Source organism: Scyliorhinus torazame, chromosome 21 (genome assembly GCF_047496885.1).
Source record: "Scyliorhinus torazame isolate Kashiwa2021f chromosome 21, sScyTor2.1, whole genome shotgun sequence".
In the NCBI taxonomy this organism is placed as follows: domain Eukaryota; kingdom Metazoa; phylum Chordata; class Chondrichthyes; order Carcharhiniformes; family Scyliorhinidae; genus Scyliorhinus; species Scyliorhinus torazame.
In genome coordinates this window covers 116,948,775-116,976,082 of record NC_092727.1, presented here as the reverse complement: position 1 = coordinate 116,976,082, position 27,308 = coordinate 116,948,775, and the positions used below count along the sequence as shown (strand labels likewise).

General features: G+C 47.1%; 1 protein-coding gene across 1 annotated transcript in view; it reads left to right on the top strand.

Annotated features, from left to right (window-relative positions):
- The window catches only part of LOC140398562 (ORM1-like protein 3), a 55,986-nt gene that overhangs the window by 14,814 nt on the left and 13,864 nt on the right, over window positions 1–27,308 (top strand). The window contains exon 2 of the mRNA XM_072487355.1: window positions 20,544–20,735. Within this exon, the coding sequence (XP_072343456.1) occupies window positions 20,562–20,735 (174 nt within the window). The 5' untranslated portion in view covers window positions 20,544–20,561. The remainder of the gene's footprint in view (window positions 1–20,543; window positions 20,736–27,308) is intronic.

The following is a 27,308-nucleotide window of genomic DNA, read 5'->3' as shown; positions in this document are numbered from 1 at the left end:
GAATGCACTCTTGAGAGTGTGATGGAAGCAGTTTCAATTGTGGCTTTCAAAAGGAAATTGCATAAACTGCTGGAGAGAGAAATTTGCAGGGATGTGGGGTAAGTGTCTGGGAATGTGACCAGCCGTGTTGCTCGTGTAGAGAGCTGGCATGGGCACAGCACGCCATGTACTGTTGTAACCATTCAATGATTCTAAGAAGGGAAAATCATAAGGTAAGACCTTGCAAAAACTCCCCTTGTCACACTTCTGAATAACTGGCCTAGGAGCAGCACTGGTAGAAGCCTGGGTGCCGGTGGTCTGACTAGAGTGGCTTGTTGATTCTTGGTTCTTTAATGATCCTAGGTGAAGTATGCGGAGCCTTGGGCCGAGAGCGCAGTTAATGTTTTGCTGCTGACAGGCAAAGTGCTCACTGTTTAAAACAACAATCCAGCCCAATGAGCTTCTCATATCTCATGAATTTTAAAGATACCCAGAGGATCCTGATCTCATTGGACTTATTTATTCAGAAACATTTTCTGATTTGAAAGAACACATTGGATCAGACTTGTTTAAAGTAAATATTTTGCTGACGTTTATGAAAACTAAAGTGAAAAGAGCATTATTTCCTGATTAATTTTCTGTGAAATGTATTAAAGCTTTTCTACATACAAAGCACTAAACACTGTATAGGTGCCAGGTGTTTCGCCACTTATTCTACAACCCTTTCTAACAATCCAAATGTAGCCTCCAGTTCTTTGCAGATTCCCTGCACAACATTATTTGATCAGGGAGGCTTGTCATGCGAGAGTCCCTTTAAGAAATGGGTGTTTATAAATGGGTGTGTATATAAATATCTGTAGTGAGAGTACCTGTAAAAAATGGGTGTTTGTTACTGCAGTGATGTCAGAGAGTGGGTGGAGCTGGGCTGTCTGTCAGCTTTTTACTTTTGTTTTAGGCTGTTTGCTGCAGGGTGTGTTTTAGTTTCGTTTTCGGAGCTGGATAGCTGCAGTCACAGCCAGAAGGGGTATTAGTCTCTCTCTCTGTTATCTAAAGAATGTAAAGACATAGGGGCTGGTTTAGCACAGGGCTAAATCGCTGGCTTTGAAAGCATACCAAGGCAGGCCAGCAGCATGGTTCAATTCCTGTACCAGCCTCCCCGAACAGGTGCCGGAATGTGGCGACTAGGAGCTTTTCACATTAACTTCATTTGAAGCCTACTTGTGACAATAAGCAATTTTCATTTCATTTCATTTTTTTTCATTGAATGTCAAGAGGAGGAATGTCAGATATTCTCCTATTGGAGATGGTCATTGCCTGGTGCTTGTGTTGCACAAATATTACTTGCCACTGAGACCAAACCTGAATGTTGTACAGGTCTTGCTGCAATTGGGTATTGATTGCTTCAGTATCTGATGAGTTGTGAATGGAACTATACACCAGACAAGATTCAATAAACATCCCCACTTCTTTTAAAAAAATTAAAAAAAAATTTAGACTACCCAATTCATTCATTTTCCAATTAAGGGGCAATTTAGCATGGCCAATTCACCTAACCTGCACATCTTTTTGGGTTGTGGGGGTGAGACCCACGCAGACACTGGGCGAATGTGCAAACTCCACACGCGCAGTGATCCGGGATCGAACCCGGGTCCTCGGCGGCCTGAGGCAGCAGTGCTAAAAACATCCCCACCTCTGACCATATGATAGAGGGTAGGTCACTGATGAAGTAACTGACGATGGTTGGGCCAAGGACGCTACCCGATGAACTGCAGTGATCTCCTGGGACTGAGCTGATTGGCCTTCATCAACCACAACTAATGTTTTTTATGTGAGGTATGACTAGCCAGTTGGGAGTTCCCCCCGATTCCCAATATGTATCAGATGAATGTAACCTGGTGCTTTCTGTGAGATGCTGATGAGGCATTTATTACAATAGAATTGTCTTTGTTGCAAGGAATGCTGCAGCTTTGGGGAAATGTTTTCCTAGCCCTAATAGGGTCGTGTCAACCTCAGTGGAATAATGGTTGCAGTTGATGGATTTTCCCTCTATTGTTCCTGCTTTTTCTCCACTCTGGGATGTTTGTCAGGGTTTTCAGTAACTCTGTTGCACAATACTCTATAAAAGATACTGTTGCAAGAAATCGTCGATGTGTGAAGGATTATTCTGGCATTGGCTTATTTATAATGATGCCTCAGTTTCTTTGTGTCAAAACCTCATCCCTCTCCTTTATTTTCCCCTCTCTCTGCATCTGAGTGTCCTGTTGTCATTTCTGTGCAGATGTGATCTCAGGCCTTTGCTAAGGCTGTTTCATGAAGAGGTCCACAAGCCCAGAACAGATAGCTAACTCAGTTTTGCCTTTGGCAGAATGCATCAGTAGGTGATGTAAGTTAATACTGGCAAATCATTGTGTGCCGGCCATGGTGAAGGTACCTCAGTGAGCCTCGTTGTCCAGTGTATTGATTGGGTAAACAGAAATTGCTTTTCTTCCAACTTTGCCTTATAATTTTTTTTAATGTTGTTGGTCTTTCATAATCTGATTTGGGTACTGGGATAGATCATGGTAGCAAAGCCTGTACTTGGTGCTTTCAAGGAAAATGGTGAGTGGAAGAGATGAGAGAATAGCGGTTAATCTCTGATTATGAACTAATTCAGTTGTTACCGCATCAGGATACAATTCAGCTTAAATGATTTTGTGCATTAGAGTAGAGTTCAAGGCATGGGATGTTTTTTGGTGTAGGATCAATGCTGATTTCTAAATCAACCTGCTCCGTTCCGAAAGCCTGTACATTCTCAGCAGTTCCAATCTGTGGTTGCTGCAGCACAGAACTTTCATGACTTTCCTTCTCCATCTGATTATGGTTGTATAGGCGCCTACATTGTCTTTAGGAATTTTGGATTTGGCAACCTAAGAGCTGCTTACAAAGCAGCAGCTTCATTTCTCAGAGTATCCTAGGTAATGGCAGAAATGAGAATCAAATGTGGACTTTTATAATAGAGCTGATTTCTGAGAGTTTCAGAAGAATGATTCCTGTGTAAGAAATGTCTGCCTGCTACTTATTGTCTAGGCCTGGCTTTAATCCCTTTCTAAAACAAAACCAGACTGTTTTAGAAATATCCAAAGTTTGTGCTGCATATATTTTAATGCAAGGATTACTTAAACTTCTTTGCAATTATTTAGCTCGATAGCAGTTTTGGACTCTAGGAACAGCAGCATGTATCATACACAATTCTCACTATATTACAGGAAGGTAGCAATTGTGAAATGTCTGTTGAGCTGTGTGAAACACCGATTTGGAAAGAACACGAGTTGTATTCTAGTTTTTTAAATAATGCAATCGTAACACTACTGTTCTGCCTGTGAAACTGGATCAAGTCGTTTGATCTTAAAATGATGGCTGTAGTTGAAATGCAGTTTCACTTGTAACTTTTGCAAAGTATTTTTACGATGGTGATTTGTTTTAATTTGGCAAATTGGTAGAAACTCAGTTCTAAATAGGGACTGTAGTTCCTTGAGACATTCCTAGCTTATAAGAACATTAACATTTTGTAGTTATTACATCATGGATCATGACTATATTTTTGTCTAAATTTGTGTATTTACACTCTGGCCGAAATTATATTCCGTATAAGCCCAGTGAACCTAGTGAACCTATCTGTTTATGATTGACTTTGAAGCCATGAGTATATGGGATATGTCACTGCTTTACACGCAGAATATTAAAAAAGCTAGTGTTCCTTTCATGATAGAAACATAGAAGATAGGAGCAGGAGGAGGACATTCGGCACTTCGAGCCTGCTCCACAATTCGTCATGACCATGGCTGATGTCCAACTCAATAGCGTAATCCTGCTTTCTCCCCATAACCCTTGATCCCATTTACCTCGAGTGCCATATCTAGCCGCCTCTTGAATGTATTCAACGTCTTAGCCTCAACAACTTCCTGTGGTAATGAATTCCACAGTCTCACCAATCTATGGGCGAAGAAATGTCTCCTCATCTCGGTCCTAAATGGTGTACCCCGAATCCTCAGACTGTGACCCCTGGTTCTGAACACACCCACCATCGGGAACATCTTCCCTGCATTCACTCTATCTAGTCCTGTTAGAATTTTATGAGTCTCTATAACATAACATCCTGAAGGTGCTTTGCAGCCAATGATGTAATTTTGAAGTTTTTGCATACATAAACATGTGATACTTGTCCCTCCCTGTGTTCAGTACTAGGCTTCCCTGACAACCTAATGCTTTTTATTTGTATGTTTTTCTTCTGTGGCAGAAAATTAAAATGCCGCCTTGGGGCGGCACGGTTGCGCAGTGATTAGCACTGCTGCCACATGGTGCCGAGGACGATCCCGGCCCCGGGTCACTGTCTGTGTGCAGTTTACACATTCTCTCTGAGTCTGCGTGGGTCTTGCCCCCACAAACCAAAGATGTGCAGGGTAGGTGGATTGGCCACACTAAATTTACTCCTTAATTGGAAAAAAATTGGTTACTCTAAATATAAATGTGGAAAATGGAAAAAGTGCCGGAGGGAAGATCGGACTAGATTGTGATTTTTAAGTGTTTATAAAAGCTCTCTGTGTGGAGTTGGCATTCCCATGTCTTGCGTTGGTTTCCTCCGGATGCTCTGGTTTCCTCCCACAGTCCAAAGATGTGCAGGTTAGGTGGATTGGTCATGGTAAATTGCCTTTTACTGTCCAAGGGTTAGGTGGGGGTGACAAGAGTTCCAGGCATGGGGCGGGGGAGTGGTCCTAAGTGGGGTGCTCTTTCGGAAGGGGGGGGGGGGGTCAGTTCACTCGATGGGCCAAATGGCCTCCTTCAGCACTGTAGGGATTCTACTAAAAAAAAGTTTTGGCTTGACTAACAGGGACTTACTTTGCATCCAGTCACCTGAGTGGCTGGTATCAGTGCTGAATGTGGGGAGGTTTTATTCCCCATTCCCTCGTCCATGTGTTTATAACCTTTAGATGTGCATAACATTCAGTCATTGAAACAGAAAATGTATTAGTTGGGTAGCAAAACCAATGTCAGGTTCAAAGATGCAGATAGATTGAAAGGATAACGACATGGCTGATTTTGTGCATCAAATCTAAAATATGAAGATAAACCTTAAAACTAAATTTCTTCCATAGAGGTATTTTTTTTAAAAATTTAAAAATTGCACAACATATTTTCAGCCTCAGAAATGGCGAATACAGTGGTTAATGGATGTAAGTAGGCTTCATTAACTCTAATGATTTTTTTTTAGGCAAGGGAATATCGACTAAAGACGGAATTCTATGCCAATTCTTGTCAAAAGAAATTCATGGTTCTGTGTAAGGATAAATTACAGTAAGAAGTCTTACAACACCAGGTTAAAGTCCAACAGGTTTGTTTCGATGTCACTAGCTTTCGGAGCGCTGCTCCTTCCTCAGGTGAATGAAGAGGTATGTTCCAGAAACATATATATAGACAGATTCAAAGATGCCAGACAATGCTTGGAATGCGAGCATTAGCAGGTGATTAAATCTTTACAGATCCAGAGATGGGGTAACCCCAGGTTAGAGGTGTGAATTGTGTCAAGCCAGGACAGTTGATAGGATTTCGCAAGCCAGATGGTGGGGGATGAATGTAATGCAACATGAATCCCAGGTCCCGGTTGAGGCCGCATGTGTGGAAGGGAACATTCCTGCCTGGTGTTCAAACAACCGCGCAACCTCAAACAAACCGTTGTTTGCAGCAAACTACCCAGCCGTCCGAACAGTGACCACGACACCACACAACCCTGCTATGGCAATCTCTGCAAGACGTGCCAGATCATCAACATGGATACCACCATTACACGTGAGAACACCACCCACCAGGTACGCGGTACATACTCGTGCGACTCGGCCAACGTTGTCTACCTCATGCGCTGCAGGAAAGGATGTCCCGAAGCGTGGTACATTGGCGAGACCATGCAGACGCTGCGACAACGAATGAACGGACATCGCGCGACAATCACCAGGCAGGAATGTTCCCTTCCAGTCGGGGAACACTTCAGCAGTCAAGGGCATTCAGCCTCTGATCTCCGGGTAAGCGTTCTCCAAGGCGGCCTTCAGGACGCGTGACAACGCAGAATCGCCGAGCAGAAGCTTATAGCCAAGTTCCGCACACATGAGTGCGGCTTCAACCGGGACCTGGGATTCATGTCGCATTACATTCATCCCCACCATCTGGCTTGCGAAATCCTACCAACTGTCCTGGCTTGACACAATTCACACCTCTTTAACCTGGGGTTACCCCATCTCTGGATCTGTAAAGATTTAATCACCTGCTAATGCTCATATTCCAAGCATTGTCTGGCATCTTTGAATCTGTCTATATATATGTTTCTGGAATATACATCTTCACTCACCTGAAGAAGGAGCAGCGCTCCGAAAGCTAGTGACATCGAAACAAACCTGTTGGACTTTAACCTGGTGTTGTAAGACTTCTTACTGTGCTCACCCCAGCCCAACGCCGGCATCTCCACATCAAGGATACATTATGACAGAAATAACTGTTGGAACTTGTTCAATTTTTAGATAAATTGCTGTGCTTGGAATTTTTGGGTCACTTTAAGTGAAGGTTTTGACCTTGTAGTTGTGCATTGTATATTAAAGGGAATGGGGACGACGGTACGGCGGTGCAGTAGTTAGCACTGCCTCACACCGCCGAGGACCTGGGTTCGATCCCAGCCCTGGGTCACTGTCCGTATGGAGTTTGCACATTCTCCCTGTGTCTGCGTGGGTCTCAGCCCCACAACCCAAAAAAGATGTGCAGGTAGGTGGATTGACCACACTAAATTGCCCTTTAGTTGAAAGAAAAATAATTGGGTACTCTAAATTGATTTTGAAAATATGAAAAAAAAATTGATGGGAATGGGCTTGCTCACTTTTCCATTTGCCAAGATTCCAGAGGAGGTGGGAGGAACTCATTGTCCTTGCTTCCTAACTTTTTTCTGTTTAAAAAGAAATAAATTTAGAGTACCCAATTATTTTTTTTCCAATTAAGGGGCAATTTAGCGTGGCCAATCCACCTAACTTGCACATCTTTGGGTTGTGGGGGTGAAACCCACACAGACACGGGGAGAATATGCAAACTCCGCACAGACAGTGACCCAGGTCAGGGCGTTTGTGAGGAGGCAGGTAGGGGAATTTCCACTACTGCAAGCCCGGAGGATACAGGACAGGGTGATTTTGGGTGTGTGGGCCGGAGAGGGTAAGGTCTCGGCGATTTACCAGGAGCTGCAGGAGGCGGAGGAAGCCTCGGTGGAGGAGCTGAAGGGCAAGTGGGAGGAGGAGGTGGGTGAGGAGCTGGATGAGGGCCTGTGGGCTGATGTCCTGGGCAGGGTTAATTCCTCCTCGTCTTGTGCCAGTCTCAGCCTGATCCAGTTTAAAGTGGTGCACAGGGCGCATATGACAGGGGCGAGGATGAGTAAGTTTTTGGGGGTAGAGGACAGGTGTGTGAGGTGTTTGGGGAGTCCAGCAAATCACGGCCATATGTTCTGGGCGTGTCCGGCGCTTGAGTGGTTTTGGAGTGGCTTCGCGAGGGCTATGTCCAGAGTCTTGGATAGTCGGGTAAAACTGAGCTGGGGGATAGCAATATTTGGGGTGTCAGACGAGCCGGGAGTGCAGGAGCCGAAAACGGCCGGAGTTTGGCCTTTGCCTCTTTGGTAGCCCGGAGAAGGGTATTTACTAATGTGGAGGGACGCGAAGCCCCCAAGTGTGGAGGTTTGGATCAATGACATGGCAGGGTTTATCAGGTTGGAGAAGATAAAGTTTGCCTTGAGAGGGTCTGTGCAGGGGTTCTCCAGGCGGTGGCAACCGTTCCTAGACTTTCTCGCGGAACGTTAGGTGGAGGTCAATGGCAGCAGCAACCGGGGGGGGGGGGGGGTTCTTGTTTTGGTTTATGTAAGGGGCGTTTGCCCCATTTTTGGTCTTTGTTAGATAGTTTAATGATTTGAGGATTAAGTTGCTTTGTGTGTTGGCGTAATGCCCTTTTTATTTCTCTTTTGTATATTTTCTTTCCTTTCTGGAGTATTTTGTAAAAATTTATTGGAAAATTTTTGAATAAACATATATTTTTTTAAAAGATGGACAAGATCAAATTGTTTCCCTTGACTCCGCTCTTTGACATGATCTAAACAATTACATCTAGCAACCATTTTCAGGAAGGCACCAAGCAGACACCAGATGCTTCCCTTGTAAGAAATTGAACATAAGAGGATATATGAACTGGGCCATTTGTGTGTCATAGTGAGACTGGCAGAGTCCAGTGGATAGGTGGCTGAAATTGCCCTTGATGCAAGGTGTATTGAATCTTACTTTTCAGGTCAAAACTATTGAGAAAATGTTTACAAAATGTTAGAAAACTCTGCATTGACAAGTCATTCGTCTGTAAAAAAAAAAAAAAAATTGCGGTTGTGTTGCATCATTGAAATATCACAGGACAATTAAATATACTTTGCATGTAGGTCAACCATTTAAATGTTCTAAGTCTGAATGATCATGAGAATGCAGGTTTAGATTTCCTCTGAAGAGCTGGCGATCTACGTGTTGCTATGACAAGGTATTGAGAGAGAGAGAGAGAGAGACCAAACAATTGCAGAGACATTGAAAGTCCTATGGAGTGGCTCCTCGACCTCTGCTGTTGTGTAATTGCTGTTATCTCGTCAGGAGCATATTGGTGAACTGGGCAATCAGTTGAAGATGAGGGTTACTCCTGGAAGTTATCCAACTGCAGCCTTCTGATAATTTGAAGCTATTTTCTGCACTGAAAAAATTGGAATTATCCCATAATTTTAATTATAGAATGCAAATAACACATTGTGGGGGAATTTAGTGCTTATAGAATTCAATAACCAGATCATTTGAAGAAAGACTCATTTGTATAGTGCTTTTCATGACTACTGGACATCTTAAAGTGCTTTACAGCCAACTGAGTCACTATTCTAAAGTAAGAAGTGCAAACTTCCACAAAGGTTTACAAGAATGTTGCCAGGGCTAGAAAAGTGCAGCTACGAGGAGAGGCTGGAGAGGTTGGGGTTATTTTCCTTGGAATAAAGAAGGTTGAGGGGTGACTTAATTGAGGTGTACAAAATCATGAGGAGAAGAGACGAGATGGACAAGATCAAATTGTTTCCCCTGGTGGAAACTTCTAGAACCAGGGGACATGGATTCAAGATGCGTGGCAGAAGGTGTAGAGGGGACATGAGGAAGACATTTTCACGCAGAGGGTAATGGGAGTCTGGAATTTGCTGCCCCAGTTTGTGGTGGAGGCGGAGACCCTAAATTTTTTATAAAGTACCTGGATCTGCACCTGGATCTATATGGACCGGGTGCAGGAAGGCGGGATTAGAAAGGGCACCTGAGTATCCTCTGGCTGGCATGGACAGGATGTGCCGAATGGCCTCCTGTGCTGTAACTTTTCTATGATACTGTGAAACAGCAATGTTATAATGACCATATCGTCAGGACAGCACGGTGGTACAGTGGTTAGCACTGCTGCCTCACGGCGCTGAGGACCCAGGTTCGATCCGGACCCCAGGTCACTGTCCATGTGGTGTTTGTACGTTCTCTCCATGTCTGCATGGATCTCATCCACAACCCAAAGATGTGCAGGGTAGGTAGTTTGGGCCACGCTAAAATTGCACCTTAATTGGAAAAAAATATATAAGCTGGGTTTATTTTTGATGATGTAGATAAATATTGACCAGGACTCTGGGGAGAATTCCTCTGCTCATCTTTGAAATAATGCAATGGAATCTTTTGCATTCACCTGTGCAGACGGATGGGCCTTGGTCTCGATTTAATATCTCATCCAAAATACGATAGTACTTCCTCAATACTGCAATGGAGTGTCAGTGTTGATTCTTGCGCTGAAACCCTGGAGTGGGAAGTTGAACCTTGTGGCTCGGAGGTGAGAACACTAGCAGCTTAACATATTTAATTGGAATTCCAGGATATTTTAGGTTCGAGTTGCAAATTTCTTCATATTTTGTTTGCACTACTTCCTAATTGTTGGAATTAGGATTTATCGGGGCTGTAGGCTAAGAAATCGTTGGGGGTTTACAAGACCGGATCGAAACATGGCCTAACTAGCCTAGTTTTGTTCGGAAAACAAAGATCGTTTTAACGATTTATATTTGTACGGGTAAACATTAGAAATAAGGTATAGTGGAGCAGCACGGTGGTGCAGTGGTTAGCACTTTGGTGCTGAGGATCTGGGTTTAAATCCTGGCCCTGGGTCACTGTCCGTGTGGAGTTTGCCCATTCTCCCCATGTCTGCTTGGGTTTCACCCCCACAACCCAAAAGATGTGCAAGTTAGGTGGATTGGCCACGCTAAATTGCCCCTTAATTGGAAAGATAATAATTGGGTACTCTTTATTAAAAAAATGTAAAAAATAAAAAATTTAAAATAAGGTATAGTTTTAGGTGGGTCTTGTTTCTGTGCCTGAAGGGACCCAGAGCTAGCTTCATGCTGGACAAAGGTGTTTGTATGTGTGGGGGTTGATTTCAGCTCCAACTGGGATTCTATGGGGCTTAGAGGGTGTGAGAAGTGAGGTGTTGCTTAGCAACAGGGGGTGGCCACTTACCAAAGAGCAAAACCCTTCTTTGTTCTTCGTTCTTCCCCCCGCCCCCCCCCCCCCCCCCCCCCCCCTCAGGATGCTGCTGACACTGCTCCCCTAGAAAGTCAAGGAAAGGTTGCCACCGCCGGGAGAACCCCATCAAGGACCCTCTCAAGGCAAACTTTATTCGCTCCAGGCTGAGGAACCCCGCCATGTCGCTAACCCAGGTCTCCACACTCGGGGGTTTTGAGTCCCTCCACATTAACAGAATCCGTCTCCGGGCTACCAGGGTGGCAAAGGCCAGTACCTCGGCCTCTTTCGCTTCCTGCACTCCCGGATCCTCCGCCACCCCAAATATCGCTACCGCTGGGCTCACCTTCACCCGAGAGTCCAAAATCCTAGACATCACTCTTGCAAACCCCTGCCAGAATCCTTTAAGTGCTGGGCATGCCCAAAACATCTGGGCATGATTCGCCGGACTCCCTGCACACCTCGGGCACCTGTCCTCCACCCCCAAAAAATCTACTCAATCTTGCCGCCGTTGTATGCGCCCGATGCACCACCTTAAACTGGATTAATCCGAGCCTGGCACATGAGGAGGAGTTCACCCTGCCCAGGGCATCGGCCCACAGGCCCTCATCCAGCTCGCCCAGCTCCTCCTCCCACTTATCCTTCAACTCCTCCACTGAGGCTTCCTCTACCTCCTGCAGCTCCTGATATGTCCGACACCTTCCCCTCCCCTACCCAGATGTCAGACATCACCCATCCTGGATCTTACGTGGGGGCAGCCGCGGGAATGTCCCCACCTATTTTCTAAGGAAGTCCCGAACCTGAAGGTACCTGAACGCATCCCCTGGGGGCACGCCGAACCGAACCTCCAGCACCTGCATGCTGGGGAAAACCCCATCTATAAACAGGTCCCCCATCCTCCTAATACCTGCCCTATACCAGCCTTGGTACCCCCCATCCAACCTACCCGGAGCAAATCTGTAGTTATTCTGTATCGGGTCCACACCGAGGCCCCCTCCTCTCCCCGTGTCTCCTCCACTGCCCCCAGATCCTCAGTGCCGCCGCCACCACCGGACTGGTGCAGCTACACTCCAAGAATACCCTTTTGACTCGTGGGGTTTTATTTGCCCACACAAATCCCGTAACAATCCTATTCACCCGCTTAAAGAAGGACTTGGGGATGAAAATGGGGAGGCACTGAAATACGAAGAGGAACCTGGGGAGAATTGTCATCTTAAAAGGTCCGAAAATTGACAAGTATAAGTTGCATACTATATTTTACAGATGTTTTGAGTTATAAAATTGTGATTAATTTTAAGGTCCTTGGGCTAGTGAGAAGGGGTGAGAAAAAGGATTTTTGCATTCAATCACTCCAATGATACCTATCAATTTATAGGTATATGTTGAGTAGATGCTTGATGAACACAGCCTCAGCTTGCATGAAGGGCCAGTTTGAACATAGGAACATATGAATTGGGAGCAGGAGTAGGCTATTCGGTCCCTCGAGCTTGCTCCCCCATTTGTTATAATCTTTATTAATGTCACCACAAGTGTCATTAAGATCATGTCTTTTTTTTTAAATAATTTTTATTGAGGTTTTCACAAAATGTCAACAACAAAATGAAAAAGGAATCCAATAGAATTAAATACAGAACAAAATAAAACAACCCCCGTGCCCCCCTTCCCCTATGTATAAATAATAAATTAACACCCCGAATTAACCCGTAGCAAGCATAGCAAATATATACACCCCCTCAGATCCCCCCCGTGTGAACAAACAAAAATAAAATAGAACCCCCCCCCCCCCCCCCCCCCCCCCCTCCCCGGCCCGGGTTGCTGCTGCTGCTGCTGACCATTGTCTACCGTTCTGCCAGGGAGTCCAAGAACGGTTGCCACCGCCTGAAAAACCCTTGCACCGATCCCCTTAAGGCAAATTTCACCCCCTCCAATTTAATAAACCCCGCCATATCGCTGATCCAGGATTCCACGCTTGGGGGTCTCGCATCCTTCCACTGAAGAAGAATCCTTCGCTGGGCTACCAGGGACGCAAAGGCCAGAATACCGGCCTCTTTCGTCTCCTGCACTCCCGGCTCCTCTGCAACCCCAAATATTGCGAGCCCCCAGCCCGGTTTGACCCTGGATCCTACCACCCTCGACACCATCCTTGCTACGTCCTTCCAAAATTCCTCTAGCGCCCTGAGCACCTAACACACCTGTCCTCATCCCCAAAGAACCGGCTCATCCTTGTCCCGGTCATGTGTGCCCTGTGCAGCACCTTAAACTGTATGAGGCTGAGCCTCGCGCACGAAGAGGAAGAGTTCACCCTCCCAAGGGCATTTGCCCACGTCCCCTCCTCGATCTCCTCCCCCAACTCCTCCTCCCATTTACCTTTCAACTCCACCACCAAGGCCTCCTCCTCCTCCTGCATCACCTGGTAAGTTGCCGAGATCTTCCCCTCTCCAATCCACCCCCCCCGAGAGCACCCTGTCCTGTACTGTGCGTGGCAGCAGCCATGGGAATTCCACCACTTGCCGCCTGGCAAACGCCCTTACCTGTAAATACCTAAAGGTGTTCCCCAGGGGGAGCCCATACTTCTCCTCCAGCTCACCCAGGCTTGCGAACTTCCCATCCACAAACAGGTCCCCCAACCTTCTTATCCCTGCCCTGTGCCACCCCAAAAACCCTCCATCTATTCTCCCTGGGACAAACCGGTGGTTCCCCCGTATTGGGGTCCACACCGAGGCCCCCAGATTTTGAGGGTAGCCGCCACCACCGGGCTCGTGGTATACCTCATTGGAGGGGGCAGCAGCGGCGCCGTTGCCAGCGCCTCCAGACTCGTACCCTCACAAGACGCCGTCTCCAGCCTCTTCCATGCAGCCCCCTCCATCACCCACTTGCGCACCATCGCCACATTGGCGGCCCAGTAGTACCCACAGAGGTTGGGCAGTGCCAGCCCCCACCCCCATCCCTACTCCGCTCCAGGAACACCCTTCTCACCCTCAGAGTCCCTCGCGCCCACACAAACCCTGCTATGCTCCTGTTGACCCGCCTAAAGAAGGCCTTCGGGATAAGAATGGGGAGGCACTGGAACAGAAACAAAAACCTTGGGAGCACCGTCATCTTAACTGACTGCACCCTACCCGCCAGGGACAGCGGCAACGAGTCCCACCTCTTGAACTCCATTTGCTCCACTAGCCTTGTGAAATTAAGTCTGTGCAGGGCCTCCCAGCTCCTGGCCACCTGGACCCCCAAATACCCGAAGCTCCTCTCTGCCCTTTTTAGTGGGAGCTCGCCAATCCCCCTCTCTGGTCCCCTGGGTGAACCACGAACAACTCGCTCTTCCCCATGTTGAGCTTGTACCCTGAGAAATTCCTGAACTCCCTGAGGACCCTCATTACCTCTGGCATTCCCCCCAACGGGTCCGCCACATATAGCAGCAAATCGTCTGCATAGAGCGACACCCTATGCTCCTCCCCACCACACACCAACCTCCTCCAGTTCCTCGACTCCCTCAGTGCCATAGCCAGGGATTCAATTGCCAGTGTGAAGAGCAAGGGGGACAGGGGGGACCCCTGCCTCGTCCCTCGATGCAACCGAAAGTACTCAGACCTCCTCTTGTTCGTGGCCACACTCTCCATCGGGACCTCGTACAGCAGCCTAACCCACCTGACAAACCCCTCCCCAAACCCGAACCTCTTCCGCACCTCCCACAAGTACCCCCCACTCTACCCTATCGAAGGCCTTCTCAGCGTCCATCGCCACCACTGTCTCCGCCTCCCCCTCCCTCGCCGGCATCATAACAACGTTCAGGAGTCTCCGCACATTCGCGTTCAACTGCCTCCCCTTCACGAACCCCGTCTGGTCTTCGTGGATCACCTGCGGCACACGGTCCTCAATTCTCGTGGCTAAGACCTTTGCCAAGACCTTTGCCAAGACCTTGGCATCTACGTTTAACAACAAAATTGGCCTGTAAGACACACACTGCAGGGGATCCTTGTCCCGCGTCAGGATCAAGGAGATCAGTGCCCGGGACATCGTCGGGGGCAACGCCCTCCCTTGCCTCATTGAAGGTCCTAACGAGCAACAGGCCCAACAGGTCCACATATTGTTTGTAGAATTAAACCGGGAAACCGTCCGACCCCGGTGCCTTCCCTGCCTGCATGCTCCCTATCCCTTTGGCCAGCTCCTCCAGCCCAATCAGGGCCCCCAATCCCGCCATCAGTCCCTCCTCCACCTTCGGAAACCTCAATTGGTCCAGAAAGCGGCCCATCCCTCCCTCCCTCCAGTGGGGGCTTGGACCGATATAGTTCCTCATAAAAGTCCCTGAAGACCCCATTGATGCCAACCCCACTCCGCACCACACTCCCTCCCCTATCCTTAACTCCCCCGATCTCCCTAGCTGCATCCCGCTTCCGAAGCTGATGCACCAGCATCCGACTTGCCTTTTCCCATACTCCTAAATCGCCCCCTGGGCCTTCCTCCACTGCGCCTCCGCCTACCTGGTGGTCAACAGGTTGAATTCGGCCTGGAGGCTACGCCTCTCCCTCAACAGTCCCTCCGCATACCTCCTGTCTACCCTCACCATCTCCCCCACCAGTCTCTCCCTCTGCTCTCTCCTCTCCTTGTGGGCCCTAATGGAGATCAGCTCTCTCCTTACCACCGCCTTAGCGCCTCCCAGCCCATCCCCACTCGGACCTCCCCGTTATCGTTGGCCTCCAGGTATCTCTCTATGCTTCCTCGGACCCGCTCACTCACCACCTCGTCCGCCAACAACCCCACCTCCAAGCGCCACAACGGGCGCTGGTCCCTCTCCTCCCCCAGCTCTAGGTCTACCCAATGCGGGGCGTGATCCAAAATGGCTATCGCCGAGTTCTTGGTATCCTCTACTCTTGCTATCAGCGCCCTACTCATAATTTTAAAAGTCGATCCGGGAATGGACATGTGAGAAGAATGAAAATTATCTAGCCCCTGGCCTTGCAAATCTCCAAGGGTCCACCCCTCCCATCTGGTCCATAAACCCCCTCCGCACTTTAGCCGCCGCCGGCTTCCTACCCGTCCTAGACCTGGAGCGATCCAGTGCCGGATCCAACACCTTGTTAAAGTCCCCCCCATTATCAGGCCCCCCAATTCCAAGTCCGGGATCCGACCCAACATGCGCCGCATAAAACCCGCATCGCCCCAGTTCGGGGCGTACACCCTCTCCCCTTGCAGCTTACCACTTACCATTACGCACCTGCCGCCATTGTCTGTCACAATGCTCGACGCTTCAAACGACACCCTCTTTCCCACCAAGGTCGCCACCCCCCCCGACTTTTGTCATCCAGCCCCGAATGAAACACCTGACCTACCCACCCCTTCCTCAATCTTACCTGGTCTGCCACCTTCAGGTGTGTCTCATGGAGCATGACCACATCCGCCTTCAGCCCCTTCAGGTGCACAAACACCCGGGCCCGCTTGACCGGCCCGTTCAGTCCCCTTACATTCCAGGTTATCATAGAATTTACAGTGCAGAAGGAGGCCATTCTGCCCATCGAGTCTGCACCGGCTCCTGGAAAGAGCACCCTACCCAAGGTCAACATCTCCACCCTATCCCCATAACCCAGCAACCCCACCCAACACTAAGGGCAATTTTTGGACACTAAGGGCAATTTATCATGGCCAATCACGCTAGCCTGCACATCTTTGGACTGTGGGAGGAAACCGGAGCACCCGGAGGAATCCCACGCACACATGGGGAGGATGTGCAGACTCCGCACAGACAGTGACCCAAGCCGGAATTGAACCTGGGACCCTGGAGCTGTAAAGCAATTGTGCTATCCACAATGCTACTGTGCTGCCTTTATCAGCCGGATCAGGGGGCTACCCGCCCCCCCTCCCCCGCCGACTAGCCATAACCCCTCCTCGGCCAGCCACGCATCCGCACCCCACACCCGGCCCGTTCCCCACGGTGACAGACCCCCATCCCGACCCCCTCTACTCGCACAAGCTCCCCCTTGACCATACCAACAGCAACCCGGTTCTCTTCTCTCTCTCTCTCTCTTTCCCCCCCCCTCCCAAAGCTAGGACCCCTCCTAGCTGCTTTGCTCCCCCCATTGCACTCCCGCAAGTCAGCTGACTCCTGCTGACCCCGGACACTCCCGCCTTTCCTTCGACTCCTCCCATTGTGGGACATACCCTCCTCCTCCATTACCCGTCAGCAGGCTCTCCGCCTCCCCCTTCCATCCCAAGCGCGGGAAACAACCCTCGCTTCCCCGCCCCCTCCAGCCTGCAGCACGGGAAAAAGCCTGTGCTTTCCACCTGCCCGGCCCTGCCACCTCTGACGCAGCTCCTTTTACAGGCCCAGTCCCCTCACCCCTGACTCGGGGCTCCCCCTCCCCCGCGGGGCCCCACCCCCCCTACCGGCCATCCACCCCCACTCCATTTACTTACCCCCCTCCAAGAGCCCACCCGACAGACCCAACCAAAACAGTGCCCTAACCACCCACACTGAACCAGAAAGAAACAAGGGCAAAGAACCCCCTCAAAATGTAACACACCAACAGCAATCCCCGACCACCCACCCTGACCCTCAGTTTGTGTCCAACTTCTCGGCCTGAACAAAGGCCCACGCCTCCTCCGGGGACTCAAAATAATTGTGCTGGTCCTTGTAGGTAACCCACAGTCGTGCCGGCTGCAGCATGCCAAACTTCACCCCCTTCCTGTGCAACACCGCCTTCACCCGGTTGTACCCGGCCCTCTTCTTTGCCACCTCCGCACTCCAGTCCTGATATATTCAAACCTCCGCGTTCTCCCACCTGCTGCTCCTCTCTTTCTTGGCCCACCTGAGCACGCACTCCCGATTAGCGAACCAATGAAACCGCACCAGCGGCGGCTCGTTAGCCTTGGGCCTCCTCGCTAGCACTCTATGGGCCCCTTCCAGCTCCAGGGGCCCCTGGAAGGACCCCGCTCCCATCAGCAAGTTTAACATGGTGACCACATAGGCCCCCACGTCCGACCCCTCCAGCCCCTCCGGGAGGCCCAGGATCCCCAAATTCTTCCGCTCCAGGTCCAAGCCATACACTGTCAGGGGAATATTGCAATCTTCTTCCCACACCGGGAAATGTCGAAAAAATGCCAAGCAGGAGCTGCCGAACGTGCGACTTAGCTCTGGTTAGCCGCAACGGGAAGTCATTAAGATCATGTCTTAATGTGGCCTCAACTCCACATTCCATCTACCTCCAGACACCTTTGACTCCTTTGTTAGTTCAAGAATCTATCTATCTCTCTCAAAATATTCAATGATTCTGTGTCCACCACTTTCAGGGGGAGAAAGTTCCAAAGATTCATGACCTTCTGAGAGAAAAACTTCTGCGAGAAAAGCTTTCTCCTCATCTTCGTCCTAAATGGGCGAACCCTCATTGTCTCCTCGGTCTAGTCCGCTGGAACGGGAAACATCCTTTCCACCATCCACCCTGTCAAGTCCCCTCAGACCATGTATGTTTCAATTAGATCACCTCTCATTCTTAACACTAATGGATACAGACTCGGCCTCTACAACCTTTCATCATAAGGTAACTGCCCTATCTCGGTATCGGTCAAGTGAACCTTCTCAGAACTGCTTCTAGCACATCTAAAGGGATCAGGAGTTATGGGGACAAGGCTGGAGAATGGGGATGAAAAAAACATCAGCCATGATTGAATAGCAGAGCTGACTGAATGAATACCTTATGTCTTAAGGTCTTATTTATGCCCTTTCTTACATAAGGAGACCAAAGTACATAGTCCAGCTGTGGCCTCACCAACACCCTGTACAACAATAACATTCTTATCTTTCCAAATGCACCACGTGAACTTAGTAGTTTAGGTATTTGTGTTTGCATAACATCCTCATCCAGTTGATAAGACTATTGAAGAGATAACAGATATCTTAATGTTTTACATAATACCAGTCATTCAGGCCAAGGTCTGAATATTATTTTGGGGTAGGCCTCTTATCTGATGCTGAAGTGCCATCCTGAGACCAATGCTGTGATTGAGCCAAATGTGCTCATGAAATAAGTTGTTTGAGAGATGTTATGTTAAATCACGGTAGAAAAGTGGGTGGGGAGAACAGAGGCGCTTGCCGTAACATGCCACCACCTCCTCTCCCAGAAAAATATATTAGTGCGCAGTCAGTTCCAACTACATTTTTCTTTATTTGAGCAGGGATCAAGACCCTCCTATTGATGGCAATACCAAAATCCCTCACCCTCCGATATTGAAGCACGTTTCAAAGTTGGGTGCATCTCCAAAAGAATCAATAAGTCATTAATTACGGAGAAATATTTTTCTAAGTTCTTTATGTTTGTGTTTCGGGGAATACACAAACAGCACGGTAGCACAGTGGTTAACACTGTTGCTTCACAGCTCCAGGCTGCCAGGTTCGATTCCCGGTTTGGGTCACTGTCTGTGCGGAGTCTGTACGTTCTACCTGAGTCTGCGTGGGTTTCCTCCGGGTGCTCCGGTTCCCCCCCAAAAGACGTGCTGTTAGGTAATTTGGACATTCTAAATTTTCCTTCTGTACCCGAACAGGCGCCAGAATGTGGGGACTCGGGGCTTCTCGCAGTAACTTCATTGCAGTGTTAATGTAAGCCTACTTGTGATGATAAAGATTATGATTTTTAAAAATGACAAACGCTTTTGTTGCGAATTTTGTTTTTTTAAGTATAGCAGGATAAAACATTGTCCATTGGCAGAGGATACTTGTCAATTTCAATGGCTCATTTTGAGTGAATGTACAAAAATTATGGGTTTTTTTTCTCTTTGCACCGTGCACATATCTCTTCCTTGAGCCATCCTTTGTTTTCCAAATGTAACCATACTTTTAAATGGGAAATGAGTACTTCCCATTGTAAATTTAATATCTTTATATTTTCCGTATGCTTTCACTTTTGCTGGGTGGAGCTGTCAGATGTAGTTGCAGGCTCTGACCACTAGCTCTATGTATTGGGTTATTAAGATTTTCCCCAATGTTGCATAATTTTCATACGTAAAAGAAAACTTCTAATTGTCAATTGAATGGGCAGTGCCATGGGCTATTGACTTTGTACGCTTAACGAACATGAAATTAAAGTGCAAGTAAAGCCTCTGAGTATAAACCATGGTTATATAACCAGGCTTATAGTTCAGAATAAATTGAAGTCCGCTCTGCAACAGCCAAGTGTACACAGGTAAGGCACATGTTTTTACGTAATAGAAATACATATTGTCATTCCTTTCCCTCTTTTCCCTCTCCTCCCTACCCCAAAAAAAGAAAATCCACAGTAATAGACTGGTTTGGATCCTCCAACAGATTGTTAATATTGTCGCCTTTTCAGGGAAATGGAGGAACAAACGGGGAATGGTAACATTTTGTTGGTGTGGCTACTAATGGAGTGGTTTCCAGGAGGAAAAAAAGAGGCCGGAGTTGTGACTCTTGCTTCTCAAAGTACGGGTTTTTTTAAAATCTGGAATTCCATTAAATGGAAACCAGGTATTGACTCATTCGGCTGCTACTTCAGTGACCCTGACTATTGGCTTCGTAGTGCATTCCAGTGGCTTGACAGTGGCTGCTGTGAATTTTGAATTACAAATACACTAAATATCTGTGATTTTTAGTAAAGATTATTGTCCAAGAGGCACAACTCAATCTCTCAAAGCCAGTTGCAGAATGATTAAAGGAAGCATATAACCAATCAGCAAATAAGGCAGTCTTTAAAAATGACAAACTACTGAGTTAATTGTTAAGTAACAGCAAAGACTGGAATTGCAAGACGGCAATGGGCGTATGCTGCTTGCAAAAGTCGGAAAAATTTACCTCTTCGTCCATTTTCTCTTTTTGGCTGGGTGGGGTTCCTCTTGCTTTTTATCACTTCTGTGGCCGGAAATGTTGCATGGCCTGTTTTTGTCCCTGGAACTATAAACTTTGCTGTGTTCCGTTATCCAAAGTTCAGGAATTATTCATTCTGCCTTTCTCTCTCCCCTTAGGTTGTAAAGAAACGCACCATGAATGTGGGCACTGCTCACAGTGAAGTGAATCCAAATACCCGGGTTATGAACAGCCGAGGGATCTGGCTGTCATATATCCTGGGAATCGGTTTGCTTCACATCATTCTCCTGAGCATCCCATTCTTCAGTGTGCCAGTGGTATGGACACTCACTAACGTAATTCACAATATGGTAAGGCTGGTTGATATGTCAAAACAGATCATTGAAAAAATATGCAGTAATATGTTTCCGACTGTTTTGAATACTGTATTTAGCATGCAATGGGGTTATTCCTCTGTCTCTTCCCCCCCCCCCTCCCCCCCCCTCTCCCTCTCCCCCCCCCTCTTATTTTACTTGCATTTTGATTTCACCATAATTAGTACCTGTCGATTGCCATAAAGTTAAGTTTTTTTTTTTGAATATATATATATATATACACATTTAGAGTACCCAATTCATTTTTTCCAATTAAGGGGCAATTTAGCATGGTCAATTCACCTAGCCTGCACATCTTTGGGTTGTGGGGGCGAAACCCATGCAGACATGGGGAGAATGTGCAAACTCCACACGGACAGTGACCCAGAGCTGGGATCGAACCTGGGACCTCGGCAGCGTGAGGCCACAGTGCTAACCCACTGCGCCACCGTGCTGCCCTTAAAGTTACGTTTTAATAGGCAGTGATATGAGCACAGTGAAGCATGAAGGTAGAGTGCCTTAAAATCAGCCTGGACTTCCCAGGAAATCCTGGGCCTGTATGCAATTGCAGAGGCTACTCCACTTTGTTTTTCTCTCTTCCTTATGTTGAGGCACCTGATTGGTGAGGTTACTGAGTTCTGCTCAGATGATGAAATAGAGAGTGTCTTATATCCAAGGAGCACTCTATTGAGTTCTGTGCACCGTACTTCAGGACGGTTAATGGCCTTCAAGAGGCTGCAGCGCACATTTGGCGGAATTATACCAGAGCTAAAAGTGTTAAGTTATGAGGATAGGTTGCATAGACTGAGCTTGCATTCCCTTGACTATAGGAGATTAAGGGTAATCTAGATCAGGTCTTTAAGATGCTTAAAGGCTTTGTTTGCGAGGATAGAGAGGAACCATTTCCTGTGGATGGCAAATCCAAAACATGGGGACTTAACCTCAAAATTGAGCTGTGCTGTTCAGGGGTGATGTCAGGAAAGACTCCTTCACACACAGGGATGGAAACTGGAACTCTGTTGCCCCCAAAAACATTGATGCAATTTCAAAATTGATACTGATAGGCCTTTTGTAAGGTCAAAATATTTAAGGAAGGTAAATGGAGTTCAAATACAAATCCACTTTAATCTATTCAAGCGGCGGAACAGGCTGATGTGGCTGAATGACCTACTTCTGTAATAAAAGCAAATTACTGCGATTCTGGAATTTTATTCCTATGTTTCTATTCCATCTGAAATAGCTGAGCTGACTAGCTCAGCTTTCATTAATATGCACGAGATAGTCACTTGTATATCTACTGAGTTATTGCCCTCATTGCTTAACACTGGTCAGCTTCTTATTTGCACACTAATTCCACCCCTCTGCAACTTAAACAAAGATGAAGTAGAAGAGGTAATAAATACTGAAATGTTTCAACTTCATTATTTAGGCTACCACTTGAATCAGGGGAACTAACAAGCACAGCAGTCATCGCTTCTGTGATGTTCAATGGAACTTGCAGTAAAACAATTCAATGCGAACATTAGCTGCCTCTGATCTGTTGTTCTGTGAATGCATCATTTTCAAAAATAAATTTAGAGTACCTAATTATTTTATTTTTCCAATTAAGGGGCAATTTAGCACAGCCAATCCACCTACCCTGCACATGTTTTTGGTTCTGGGAGTGAGACCCACACAAGCACGGGGAGAATGTGCAAACTCCACACGCACAGTGACCCGGGCCGGGGTCGAACTTGGGACCTCAGTGCCGTGAGGCAGCAGTGCTAACCACTGCACCACCACCCTATGTGAATGTATTATCTTGTCCCGATTTCAAAAATCTGGTGTTAAATGTAAGCATTTTTGTAGCAGTAATCCATAATAAGTTTCATTGGCTTGTATGTAACTAGCCTCCTGTTTTTTGTTATTCCTCCAGGATTTCTTTTATCCTGAATTTGTGAACGATCCGATGCTATTTAAATGCCATTTTATTCTTGCCCATTCATGGGCTTTAAACCCCTGCATGTTTGTTCTTTTCATTTACACCTCTTTGTACTGTGCCCATGTTGACCCAAGGATATTGCACCTCGAGTGTTTTGAATCCAAGGTGTTGAAATGTTTGGCCCTTGTGTCTCTCCTTTTGTGCTGAACAAAGGTGCTTATTCTGCACAGCAATTCTTCTCTCCCACTGGCATTGAGAGAGTGGCTCAGTTTTGAATTGAAAATTGTACTCTTCTGGCAGTGAATTTTTGACAGTCGTATTTCCTGACTCTTCAATCTTCTCTCAACATTTGTGGCCTTTATTGGTAATCAAAACCTGCACGAAAACAGTATCAGTGAAATTTAACATCTAAACAATTCTCTAGGCTCACTGATGAAGATCAGCTTCAAAGTAGCAGGCCATCCATCGTGGTCTGATTTACTGTCGGAAATTCATGTTTGCATGTGTCTAATAATGTGGATTCTCATCTCTTTTTATTCGTTCAAGGGATGTGAACTTCTCTCTAGCTATGCCAGCATTCTTTGCCTCTCCCTAATTGTCCTTGAGAAGGAGGTGGTGAGCTGCCTTCTTGAACCACTGGTCCATGTGGTGTAGATACATCTGCAATGCTGTTAGGAAGGGAGTTCCAGGATTTTGACCCAGTGACGGTGAAGGAATGGGTGATATATTTCCAATGGCTAGTGACTTGGAGAACTTCCAGGTGGTGGTGTGCTAATGCACCTGCTGCACTTGTCCTTCCAGATGGTGTGGTCATGGATTCGGAAGGTGCTGTCTAAGGAGCCTTAGTGCATTCTTGCAGTGCACCTCGTAGATGATGCACACTGCTGCTACTGTGTGTCGGTGGTGAAGGGGAGTGAATGTGAGTGGAAGGGGTGCCAGTCAAGTGGACTGTTTTGCCTTGGATAGTGTCAAGCTTCTTGAGTTATGTTGGAGCTGCATTCATCTAGACAAGGGGAGAGTATTCCATCACACTCCTGACTCCTGCTTGTAGATGGCGATCAGGCTTTCAAGTCTGGAGATGAATTACACGCTTCAGGATTCCCAGCCTCTGACCTGCTCTTGTAACCACGGTATTTATATGGCTAGTCCAGTTCAGTTTCTAGTCAATGGTAATCCCAGGATGTTGATAGTGGGGGATTTAGTGATGGAAATGCCATTGAATGTCAAGGGGCGATGGTTCGATCCTCTCTTGTTGGAGATGGTCATTGCCTGGAACTTGTGTGGCGCCAATGTTACTTGCCACTTATCAGCTCAAGCCTGGATATTATCTAGGTCTTCCTGCATTTGGGCACCTGCGTTTCCGTGAAGGTGCTGAACATTGTGCAATCATCGAACATTCCCACATAATAATAATCTTTATTAGTGTCACAAGTAGGTTTACATTGAATGTAATGAAGTTACTGTGAAAATCCCCTAGTCGCCACATTCCGGCACCTGTTCGGGGACACGGAGGGAGAATTCAGAATGTCCAAATTGCCTAACCTTCTTACTTTATGACAGAAGTGATTGGTCTAGGACCCTCCCTTGAGGAATTCCCGCCATGCTGATCCTGGAACTGGGATGACTGACCTCCAACAACCATAACCATCTTCCTTTGTTCTAGGTATGACTCCAACCAGCAGAGAGTTTCCCCCTCATTCCCATTGGCTCCAGTTTTGCTTGGGCTCCTTGATGCCACACTCGGTTATGTGCGGCATTGATATCAAGGGCAGTCACTCTCGATTCAGCTCTGGTTCTATGGGAAGCTTTTTCCTACTGTCACATCAATTTACTTGGACTTTGATACAGCCTCTATTTTGTTTTTTATGTTCTGGTTCACATTAACAGCATTGTTATAATGTTGAGCAGCAGTGTCGTAAACATTTTTACAATCATGAAACTCTTGATCAAATTGTGCAAAAATTATATTTTAGCAGAGCCAACTTTCAGCTTCCAGTGAATTAATTGCCTTAACTTGCAAAACCACAGATATTTTGCCCCTCTACGATATGGAACCAAGTAAACGTCGTCAGCTTTTTAACTGGGCAGAATAGTGGGTAGCACTGTTGCTTCACAGCGCCTGGGTCCCTGGTTCGATTCCCGGCTTGGGTCACTGTCTGTGCGGAGTCTGCACGTTCTCCCCGTGTCTGCATGGGGTTCCTCTCGGTGCTCTGGTTTCCTCCCACAAATCCGGAAAGGCATGCTGTTAGGTAATTTGGTAATTCTGAATTCTCCATCCGTGTCCCCGAACAGGCGCTGAAATGTGACAACTCGGAGTTTTTCCACAGTAACTTCATTGCAGTGTTAATGTAAGCCTACTTGTGACAATAAAGATTATTATTATAGAACATTACAGGGCCTTCGGCCCTCGATGTTGCGCCGACCTGTGAAATCACTCTAAAGCCCATCTACACTATTCCCTTATCGTCCATATGTCTATCCAATGACCATTTGAATGTCCTTACTGTTGGCGAGTCCACTACTGTTGCAGGCAGGGCATCCCACGCCCTGACTGCTCTCGGAGTAAACAACCTACCTCTGACATCTGTCCTATATCTATCTCCCCTCAATTTAAAGCTATGTCCTCTAGTGCTAGACATCACCATCCGAGGAAAAAGGCTCTCACTGTCCACCCTATCTAATCCTCTGATCATCTTGTATGCCTCAATTAAGTCACCTCTTAACCTTCTTCTCTCTAACGAAAACGGCCTCAAGTCCCTCAGCCTTCCCTTCATACCAGGCAACATTCTGGTAAATCTCCTCTGCACCCTTCCCAATGCTTCCACATCCTTCCCATAATGCGGCGACCAGAATTGCACGCAATACTCCAAATACGGCCGCACCAGAGTTTTGTACAGCTGCAACATGACCTCATGGCTCCGAAAGTCAATCCCTCTACCAATAAAAGCTAACACACCGTACGCCTTCTTAACAACCCTCTCAACCTGGGTTGCATCTTTCAGGGATCTATGTACATGGACATCGAGATCTCTCTGCTCATCCACACTGCCAAGATTCTTACCATTAGCCCAGTACTCTGTCTTCCTGTTATTCCTTCCAAAATGAATCACCTCACACTTTTCTGCATTAAACTCCATTTGCCACCTCTCAGCCCAGCTCTGCAGCTTATCTATGTCCCTCTGTAACTTGTAACATCCTTCCGCACTGTCCACAACTCCACCGACTTTAGTGTCATCTGCAAATTTACTCACCCATCCTTTTACTCCCTCCTCCAGGTCATTTATAAAAATGACAAACGGCAGTGGCCCCAAAACAGATCCTTGTGGTACACCACTAGTAACTGGACTCCAGTCTGAACATTTCCCATCAACCACCACCCTTTGTCGTCTTCCAGCTAGCCAATTTCTGCTCCAAACTGCTAAATCACCCTGAATCCCATGCCTCGTATTTTCTGCAATAGCCTACCGAGGGGAACCTTATCAAACGCTTTACTGAAATCCATATACACCACATCAACTGCTTTACCCTCATCCACCTGCTTGGTCACCTTCTCAAAGAATTCAGTAAGGTTTGTGAGGCACGACCTACCCTTCACAAAACCATGTTGACTATCTCTAATCAAATTATTCCTTTCCAGATGATTATACATCCTATCTCTTATAAACCTTTCCAAGACTTTGCCCACAACAGAAGTAAGGCTCACTGGACTATAGTTACCGGGTTGTCTCTACTCCCCTTCTTGAACAAGGGGACAACATTTGCTATCCTCCAGTCTTCTGGCACTATTCCTGTAGACTAAGATGACTTAAAGATCAAAGCCAAAGGCTCAGCAATCTCCTCCTTACCTTCCCAGAGAACCCTAGGATAAATCCCATCCGGCCCTGGGGACTTATCTATTTTCCCACTTTCCAGAATTGCTAACGCCTCCTCCTTATGAACCTGAAGCCCTTCTTGTCGAGTAGCCTGTATATCCGTATTCTCCTCGGCAACATTGTCTTTTTCCTGTGTGAATACTGACGAAAAATAGTCATTTAGCACCTCTCCTATCTCCTTGGACTCCACGCACAACTTCCCACTACTGTCCTTGACTGGCCCTACTCTTACCCTAGTCATTCTTTTATTCCTGACATATCTATAGAAAGCTTTAGGGTTATCCTTGATCCTACCTGCCAAAGACGTCTCATATCCCCTCCTGGCTCTTCTTAGCTCTCTCATTAGGTCCTTCCTAGCTCACTTGTAACTCTCGAGCGCCCTAACTGTACCTTCATCTCTCATCTTTACATAAGCCTCCTTCCTCTTGACAAGTGTTTCAACTGCTTTAGTAAACCACGGTTCCCTCGCTCGACCACTTCCTCCCTGCCTGATAGGTACATACTTATCAAGGACGCGTAGTAGCTGTTCCTTGAACAAGCTCCACATTTCCATTGTGCCCATCCCCTGCAGTTTTCCTCTCCATCCGATGCATCCTAAGTCTTGCCTCATCGCATCATAATTGCCTTTCCCCCAGATATAACTCTTGCCCTGCGGTACATACCTATCCCTTTTCATCACTAAAGTAAACTTAATCGAATTGTGGTCACTATCACCAAAGTGCTCACCTACCTCCAAATCTAACATCTGCCCTGGTTCATTACCCAGTACCAAATCCA